General features: G+C 39.8%; 1 protein-coding gene across 1 annotated transcript in view; it reads left to right on the forward strand.

Annotated features, from left to right (window-relative positions):
- CDK3 (cyclin dependent kinase 3) overlaps positions 1 to 6,418 on the forward strand; it is a 12,236-nt gene extending 5,818 nt beyond the window's left edge. Inside the window, 4 exon segments of the mRNA XM_042447552.1 lie at positions 167 to 290; positions 3,643 to 3,813; positions 5,047 to 5,148; positions 6,413 to 6,418. Of these exon segments, the coding sequence (XP_042303486.1) occupies positions 167 to 290; positions 3,643 to 3,813; positions 5,047 to 5,148; positions 6,413 to 6,418 (403 nt within the window).
- Positions 6,419 to 10,199: the final 3,781 nt, after the last annotated feature.

Here is a 10,199-nt window from a genome sequence, read left to right on the forward strand (position 1 = left end):
CACCCATAGAGATAAGTAAAACATACACAAACTGGAAAGTCAAAGAGGGGGCATGGGGTGAAGGAGGGGGAAGATGTGTGATAATGTTGTCTTTTGTGCAGCAGTGACAATATTACTGTAGTTCTTAAAAATTCAGACATTCAGTAACTAGAATCAATTTTTATTGCAGGCTTCTTGATGTGGTACATAGTCAGAAAAAACTCTATTTAGTGTTCGAATACCTGAATCAGGACCTTAAAAAATACATGGATTTATCACGTACAGGAGAATTGCCTATGAGTTTGATCCAGGTACAAAATTATGCAAACACACACACTTTAACAATGTCAATTTTTCCATCAGTTGTTATCTGCTAGGAAGATCCAGTGTATTATAGTTTTTTGTGGGTTTTTCAGACTATGTAGCCACGTTCTGGAAGAATTTATTCCTGACACTTCACCTGCATTTTCGGCAGGCATCTTCAGAGAATGGTGGCATGGAGGTGTGTGGGGTATATATGGTATATATAGGCACATTACAGACCGCCCTAAAGCGGGCGGTCTGCCGCCGCCATCATTAGTTGCGCCGAGAAGCCCCAGTGGCCAGACCGTGAGGTTTCCCGGCGCAGCTAAAAAGGAGCGCTGAAATGGCGCTCCTTTTTGGCACCTGGAAGTGGCGCCGCGAGGCGCACACTCGCGGCGTCTCTTCCGCCACGCCATGTCCGGACACTGTGCGTCCAAGACGTAAATATGGTGGCCCCCTGTGTGGACGGGGGCCGCCATTTACTATGCGCTCCGCGCTTCCTAGGAATGGGGCCAGTTAGGAAGATGAGACCCTTCCTAACCCTAGCATGCCCCTTCCTAACCCTAGGACGTGCGAAGCGCGTAGTAAATGGCAGTGTGTAACGCGCCATAGTCCCTATGTTGTTACTCCAGCTCAGACATCAGAAGAACTGCCAGACCCGGAAAAAAACCACAAGAGTGAAGAAAAACAACCAACCAAAGTGAAGGTATTTTTACCATACATCAAAGGAGTCACAGACAGGATAGGGAAACTGATGAGGAAACATAATCGCCAAATGATCTATAGACCAACCAAGAAAATCCAGCAAATGCTTTGCTCAGCAAAGAACAGGAGAGACCCTTCCATGGCTGCAGGAGTTTACCATATACCATGCAGCTCAGCACGTGCAAATGAACATCACCCAGGGTCAGGGGTTTCCCAACAGACAATGGATCTCTAATTAAATAGACACAATCCTCCTCACATACCCTCCCACCCCGAGGCCTTGCCATTCCCCAACAGACCAACACAGATTAACATGTAAATCACTTCCTCTCAATCAAGAGTCACATAAGTATACCATATATACACCACTCACTTCCATGCCACCATTCTCTGAAGATGCCAGCCACAGATACAGGTGAAATGTCAGGAATACATTTTTCCAGACCATGGGCACATAGTCCAAAAAACCCACAAAAAACTATGGAATGGATTGATTTAAAAAATGTTAAATTGTTAAATTTAGAAGGCTTTAATATAATCTTTGGGTGGCGCACGTATGTATGGTATGGTAAAATTAGGCAAAACAAACAATTTAATGATCATATAATTCAGAAAGCGTTATTGAGGGTCTGGTGTAAATATAGAGATAAGATATATAAAAATATCCCGGACTGGGTTTCACCACAAGAAGCATTTGCAATTAGGATAAATTCGGGAAATGAAGGATGGTTACGGTACAAAGATATTTTGAAGAAAAATAGAAAAGGTGCTATAATTATTAAAACGTAGAAGGAACTGGAACAAAGTAAATTAAGTGTACAATGGTTTCCATATTATCAATTGGCAGAAAGATTCAAAGAGGATAAAAGAATTTTTGGGTTCAGAGAAGAAGAAATGGAATTTAATGGAATAATTAATAAGGGTAAGAGAAAATGACTAATTGCAAAATTTTATAAGATCTGCTTAAAACTAGAATTGGAATCAGAAATAATTAAAAGTTGTATGATAAAATGGGCTAGAGATGTAGGTTGGATAATAGAGTTAGAGAAGAGGGAAAGAACTTGGGGAAAAGATTTAAACTTTACATTATGTATAGATATAAAAGAGAATATCCTAAAAATGATTCATAGATGGTATCTTACCCCAGTTAGAATAAGTGAAATGTATAGGAAAAAATCAAATATCTGTTGGAAATGTATGGAAAATATCGGAATATTCTATCATATATGGTGGTCGTGCCCTAAAGTGAAACAATTTTGGAAAGAAGTACAACACACCATTCAAAAAATATTTAATATTAAGATACTGTAAATTTAGAACCAGAATATTTTTATTAAATATGATTATGGAAGAAAAAGCAAGGAAATTACTTAAACCAATACTATATTTGGTAAGCATGGCAAGAATTTGTTTCGCAAAACTATGGAGAAGCACAGAAATACCTACAATAGACACTGGCTAGTTAAAACTTTGGACGTGGTAGAAATGGATAAGATGACTTCTTTACTACAGGATAAACGTAATAGTGACACTAAAATTTGGGACCCTCTTATAAAATTTTGTAAAGATAAATGGAATAGGAAAGACTATTTGGAGGATACTCTTCTCTTTATGTTAGTTGGAAAAAAAATGTGATATATTTAATGGATAGTCATGGAAATGGTTATGAGATATTAACAAGCTATGAGGAATCTTTATTTAGAACATGATTCTTTTATGATATAAATCAGGAAAGCAATCAAAGCAGCAGTTGGAGCTTTAACTACAATTTTTTTCCTTTCATTTAATCGGGGAATTCAGAGGCAAAGCTGTAAGTGGAATGTCTGTATAACTAGCGGGGGGGAGGGGTTGGGGAAAGGATGGTTTGAAGATTTAGGTACAGTGATGACAAAAAAAAGACTCCTTGGTGCTCTTTTTCTGTAAATATTTGTAAAAGTTTAATAAAGACTATTTAAAAAAAAACTAAAAAAAACCCAACAACTATGGATCCAACCGTGAAAGCCTTCAACTTCACATCCAGTGTATTGTTTTCCCATCTCACAGTGCAGGTTCCATCAGTAGAGTTGCCCCACAGGAAGGAATGGTCTAACTACTTCTTAGATTAGACTGCTCCTTTAGACTACCCTTCATTCCAGATGTCTGACAGGTCCCCAGTGATTTTTTTAAAAATATGACAACCAAATGTTTAGGCAAAGATAAAGGAAAATCAATATTATACTGTACAATTTCTTCCCATCGTACACTTGTCAATGGAAATTAGTGCAACGGGTTTCAAAGTGCCTTATCCCCAACAAGATGAAGGTGCATTTAATTTTCAAAACGGGTGTTACCACATTCAGCCATGACCAGGTATATACACCCTGTATACAGCCCAGAAGCCAGCTGGGCTTATCCTGAAGCTTTTCAAAAACAGGAAAAGCCGCAGGATAAACCCAGCTGGCATCCAGACTGTATACGGGTTGCTTTCACCCAGCCATGGCTGAATGCAATAACACCTGTTTTAAAAATTAAATGCACCTTTATCCCATCAGGCATTTCAAATGGAACCCATTTTGTTTAGAAGCAAGCAGAGCTCCCTCTCACTTTTTGTTTTGGGGATTCATATGTCCACCTTTCATAGTTTCTTAGCCAAGTCTTTGAAACTTTTCTCCCTAGAGCTACCTTTACCAGCTACTACAAGGTGTGAGCTTCTGTCATTCCCACAGAGTCATCCACAGAGACCTGAAGCCCCAGAACTTACTCATAAATGAAACAGGAGCCATCAAATTAGCTGACTTTGGCCTTGCTAGAGCCTTTGGTGTTCCACTGCGTACTTATACACATGAGGTAATGCCTGTCTGTCTGTCTCTCTCTCCCGCTCTCTCTTTGCAGTAATATTGCCCAGGTTAGTAACTGAGGTGCTTTATAAATTTATTTAAAGTACATCGTCACAGTGGGTATGGTTAAGGGAGAAATTGGCAACAGTTTCCTATAGGCTAAAGGTAAAAGGGAGTGGGGACTCAAGGTAGAGATCTGGCAATCATATTTACTAAGAAAAGAGTAGGAGAAAAATACTCCCAGAGTTAATATGAGATCTGGCGGTTGATTAGAACAGAATTGGCATGTTTTAGAATAGAAACTATGCCTGTATGTGTAGTGCCCTGTGATACCTTTAAGAGTAACCTGTTAATTAGTGCACATGTTTTGGGAGCCAAGAACCTTCTTCAGCAGAAAGGAGCTCTTGCTTAGAAAAAAAGAAACATGCCCCTGCTAGTCTTGATTAAGGGCAGATTATAATTATGATTATTTGTTTATGATAGACTAGTATAGCAATCAGTGGTTCTCACCGATGATCAAACAACATCCTACATTAAACATGTAGAGTACAAATAGGTATGCTTTTTTATTTTCTAAGGGGTAAGCCTGAGTGACTGATCTAGCTCATGACCAATAGGGATTGGGGAAGTTTAAGTCTTCCTTCTCTATCTATTTTTATTTTAGAATGTGGGGCTTCTATGTGGTGATTTAGCAAAAGCAGGAATCACTGGCACCAACTTGCTTGTGTTTTTTTAAAACAACTGTGTGTAGTTTAGGGACAGTTTGATAAAAGTCTGATGTGGGATAGGTAAGCCTCCCTTGCTCATGCATACTCATCTCTATATGGATTGGAGCCATGTGCAGTTACTCTTGAGTAAACAGAAAGAACTACTGTCAGCCCTCCATATCCACAGATTCTTTATCCATGGATTCAACCTTACACAGCTTGAATTTTTTTTAAATCCAAAAAACAAATCTCGATTTTGCCATTTTGTAAAATTTCATTTTACTATGAAATTGTATATGATGGGACTTGAGCATCCATGGATTTTGGTATCCACAGGAGATCCAGAAACCAAAACCCAGAAGATATCAAAGGTCCACTATATAAAGTTGTATGCTGTATGTTTAGTGTACTGTGTGATTTAAACCTGAGTTTTGGATTTTGAAGTTCATAGTGCAAACATAATAATTGGAAAGTTTTATATATTAAATTTATAACAAATGTAAATTGGACTTAGTTTCTGATATGGTTTCTTTTAGGTTGTAACTTTATGGTATCGAGCTCCTGAAATTTTACTGGGTTGTAAGTACTACTCCACAGCAGTGGATATCTGGAGCATTGGCTGCATATTCGCTGAAATGGTAACAATCTTCAGTTATTTTCAAAAAAGCAGTGCAGCTGTTATATATATGAAGAAATCTATAGTCTTTGTTGTTTTCTTTCTTTTTTTTAACATTGTATAATTTTTAAAATATATTTTGCCTTAATTTAGGGGATCACCACAGACTATTTGATGAAAAGAAGTATATAATATTTTTAAATAAATAAAAGGAAATAACATAGTGGGCCCGCTGCCCTCCCCCTCTGACTCAGTAGCACTGCCAGTGTCTGACTTACAGGAATTGTTATTGTGGAAATCACTTGGGACCTTGATAGATCAGCCAAGGTTGTCAAAACCAGTAGGATTCCAAATTCAGAAAATAGGCTTAGTAGTTAAAACTCGGAAACCCTTTATTAAGAAACTATAGATCCTGTTGCAGTAACTTTCATTGTCAGAACTGACCAAAAATGTTAAAACTGCCTAACTACATACAATTTCAAACTTCAGGTAGGCTTAATTCTTATTGATTATAATTAATAACAACATTTTCTTTCCTTTTCCATACAACCTGTTTTCCTTTGTTTTATGAACATGAGTCAACAGTGTGATGCGGCAGCTAAAAAGGGCAATGCAATTTTAGGCTGCATCAATAAATCCGATCATTTCTCTCCGCCTTTACTGCCAAGATCCTGGTCCATGCCTTAGTAATCTCACAACTTGATTACTGTACATCCTTCTGGCAGGGCTTCCTCTTTCTCACCTCCGTCCTTTAATTTCTGTCCAACATTCAGCTGCACGCATTATCACTTCCACCCACCGCTCTGACCACCTCTCTCCTGTGTTGGCATCCCTTCACTGGCTCCTCCTTTCCGCATTCAGTATAAGCTTGCTGTCGACGTTTAAAGCCCTCCTGGGCTGGCCCCTCCTTACTTATCAGACCTTCTTTCTCCTACCTTCCAGTCGGGCCCTCCATTCTGGTAGCAAGGTCTGCTGTCCCAGCCCAGGATTTCCTCTGCCCATCTTGGATTTGCCCCTTTTCATCGCTGCCCCTCACTCCTGGAACCTTCTCCCCCCCGACAAGAGCCATCACTTCTTTAACCAGCTTCAAAATGGAGTTGAGACCGTCCTGTTCGAGAAGCAGGTCATATTCTCGCTTGCCTCCCTGGATGAAGATTAACCTCCTTATGAGCCAAGCCCTCCCTCCAGTCCGCCTGCCTTGGTCCAGGCCTTGGGTAGAGAGGACTGCTGGACCTCATCCCCTTCCCCCACACTACTCCCTTCTCCTTTGTGTGGTGTCTTTTTAGTTCTAGCCTGGGCAGGGAACCTCTATTAAAGACTTATGTACAGCGCTGTGTAATTAGCGCTTTATAATAAAAAGTTATTATTATTATATTATTATTATTATTTTATTTATATTAACTTGTGTCTTGATCAAGGAGTATAGTGCCCTATATTATGCTTGGTCGGCCCACCTGGAATTTGTGTCCCGTTCTGGGCACCACAATTCAAAAAAGACATTGGAAACTGGAGCGTGTCCAAAGGAGGGGACTAAAATGGTGGAAGTCTGGAAACCTTGCCCTATGAGGAACGACTCAGGGAGCTGGGGTGTTTAGCCTAGAGAAGAGAGAGGTTAAGAGGTGATATGATAGCCTGTTAAATATTTGAGGGATGTCATATTGAGGAGGGAGCAAGCTTGTTTTCTGCTGCTCCAGGGAACAGGACCCGGACAATGGATGCAAGCTACAGGAAAAGGATTCACCTCAACATTAGGAAGAACTTCCTGACCGTAAGGGCAGTTCGACAGTGGAAACACACTCCCTCGGAGTGTGTGGAGTTCTTCTTTTTGGGGGTCCTAAGCAGAGGCTGGGTGGCCATCTGTCGGGGATACTACTTGACGAATTTCCTGCATGGCAGGGGGGTTGGACTGGATGGCCCTTGTGGTCATTCCAACTCTATGATTCTATGATTAAAGCTGATGTATTCAGATAAATGACCTGGGAAGCTTTCCTGTATTATCTCAGCACCTGTGTCTGAGCAAACCCTTCTAAATCATACTATTACTACCCTATATCCCATCCGTAACCCATTATGGCAGAACAAAGGCATAGGTAATTCCCGACAAAGGTTGAAGTGCTAAAGGTCTGAGGTGCAGCACAGCCTCAATTAAGATCAATCCTCTGAATATATGTCTAACTGTTCAGGTGCATGAGTCTAGTTCCTGATCTTTGCTTTGATCAATCTCTCTTATGTTTCTGGTTTCTAAGTAAGAAAAGATGCATGGCGGCGGCAGCCACTAGGGGGTACTGCTGTATAATGGAAATGCAAGTGAAGATGACTTACAGCCCTAGGTAAAGGGCATCCAGGACAACACAGCATTTGAAAATGTCAAAGTTGGTGACTTTAGGAAATTACTACATGTGGCTTTAACTATTTCATTAGGAAAAAGATCTTTGGTGATATTTATCGCAAACAATGCCTCTGTCCTGTAACTGTTGTGTCCCCTGTGGCCTATACTTTTGTTGATGGGGGAACCCATCAATGATCTCACAATTGCACAAGCCCCAGGTGTGAAATCTTGCTGCTAGGATAGTTGCATGTGGCAGTCACATGGTATCAGGGCTCCCCCCTCTCCTAGCCCCCCTTGCCCTCTCTATTTTAAGTAGCCTGAATCTTTGTGGTCCCCCTCTCTGTTTTTTAAAACTTAAACTCACAGTAACTCACAGTAGCAGAGCTCTGAATTGCAGGAAAACGGGGGGGGGGGAGGGAATAAACAATAAATAACCGAAAGCCTGCTGGATATGACATAAGGCGGGAGTTGGGATTAAGGCATAGTAAAGAGAGAGTGTGGTAGGGGCAGCAGCCCCAGTCACAAGATTGAGAAGATGTGTAGTGATAGCTGCTCTGAAAGTGGTATGTTTTCCTCACCCCCTTTTAATTAAAATGACTATTGTGAGAAAAGGGCTATGTAAGCCTTGGCTTCAGCCTTGCCCCCCCTCCCCCGCCTACAAGTTAAAACTATCCCATTATTTCCCCAAAGGTAATGCTAAGCAATTTTTTAAAAAATATGCATTTGGGGGGACATCTTTCAGCCCTTGGACCTCTCTGCCAGAGATCAGACCTTTGGTAATGTGTCCCTGCCTGGCAGCCAGATGGACAAGGACAAAAAGATAGGCAGAATGAGAGAACAGAAATGGATTTTCAGAATGAAAAGAGAAAATAGAGTGGCAGCGATGGAGAGGAACGCACATGTACATGAAACATTTTCTTGTTTTTATGCCTCTACTTAAACTTTCATCCTTGTGAATTCTCCACAAACCAAAACATGTTTGAGTTTTTAGTTCAAGACAGTAATAAAGAATGTTAGTTTTTTGTGGGTTTTTCGAGCTACATGGCTGTGTTCTAGAAGAATTTATTCCTGACATTTCACCCGCATCTATGCCGGTGGTGAAAGCCTTTAACTTCACATAAAGAATGTTGTCTGTTACCATTTTGAATGCCAACAGACTTAAAATGTCAACAGAATGTTCTTTTCTTACCATTCCCAAATACTATATTATATACAGTGGGCCCTTGGTATCTGCTGGGGTTTGGTTCCATGATCTGCCATGGACACCAAAATCCATGGCTGCTGAAATCCCATTATATACACTGGCATAGTAAAATGGTGTCCCTTATATAAATGGCAAAATTAAAGTTTGCTTTTTGGAATTCATATATTTTAAAAATATTTTCAAGCCATGGATGCTTGGATCTGTGGCTAAAGAATCCATGGTTACAGGGGGCCCACCGTATAAGTCTCTGTTAAACCCAAGAAACTGGTTTGCTATTTTCTGCTTTCCCCACTGGCCTTTATAATTCTAGATTATGGAGAACTAAAACTCTTTAATTTTTCTCACTGGGAGGAAAACATGACCTGGCGCTGTGAGGACTCTTTGGGTTCACCTCCTGCTTGAATGGTATCCCTTGATACCATCTTTCTTATCTAACTCTCACCACTCTCACCACATGTTGGTTTGCTCCCCTTTTAGCAACACAACAGGACATTGGCAGAGATTTCATTTGCACTTTCTGCTTATGATGTTGTAGATATGCTTCCCTCCTTTTTCCCACATCCTCAGGAAGGGCCAGGCCAAACTAAGGCATTTGAAAAGGAGTGTGTTAGAAACAGTGTACTTTTAAAGGAAGGTTTTATAAGCAAAGAAATTCTGTAGCAAAAACAAGGCTGGGGAGTAGTGGTGATTTTGGGGTTACTCCTTGTCATACTCTGGAGTAAGATACTTTTGCTTAATGTTACTCCAACTCCTATTATATTCAATAAAAATATTTCATCATTGCCTCCCAGTCCTTTCCCCAGTGCAATATAATAAAATTATTTTTTGGTGTTTGCATGTACAATATAATAACAGGAATAAGGAGTAACACATAGATTTTGTTACTCCTTATTCCTATTCCTACTCCTGTAAAAACCTCTTACTCCTTTATTCCTTACACCTAACTCCTATTCCTCAGCTCTGAGCAAAAAGGGTATCTCTTTCTTCAGGTGCAGATAGAAGTACAACTTACAGAATAGATCATTGCAGCCAAGTCAAGAGAAGAATCAAAGTATCCTAATGTGACTGGCTAGTACATTCTCCTAATCTTACAGATCAGATGGGATTTGTAATTCTTGACATTCATGGGATACCTTTCTAAAGGAGCCCCTGTTCCAGATATCCCCTTTTCAGCTCTTCTCATGGTGTCTCTCAAGCCTTTATAAATCCATTTCCCAGAATCATTTTTTAATTTTTTTTATTAAATCGTTAAAATCATTACAAAACAAAAAAGAAAAAAAAAAGAAAAGAAAAAAATTCGCTCATCATACATTGTCAAGAAAAAAATTACATCATATTGGACTTTCATATACTTACACATGATTGCTATCTAGTCTACTTCAAATTTGTCTGTAAAAATATCTATACCAACCTATAATTCTTCCATATATTTGGCAAAGATAGTCCTCTGATATTTTCATTCTTTCAATTCCATCCACTTGTTAACTTCCTTTCTCCCTTCTCAATTATTTCCTTTCATCTACTTTCCCATCTTCTCCCT

Source organism: Sceloporus undulatus, chromosome 2, assembly GCF_019175285.1.
Source record: "Sceloporus undulatus isolate JIND9_A2432 ecotype Alabama chromosome 2, SceUnd_v1.1, whole genome shotgun sequence".
Taxonomy (NCBI): domain Eukaryota; kingdom Metazoa; phylum Chordata; class Lepidosauria; order Squamata; family Phrynosomatidae; genus Sceloporus; species Sceloporus undulatus.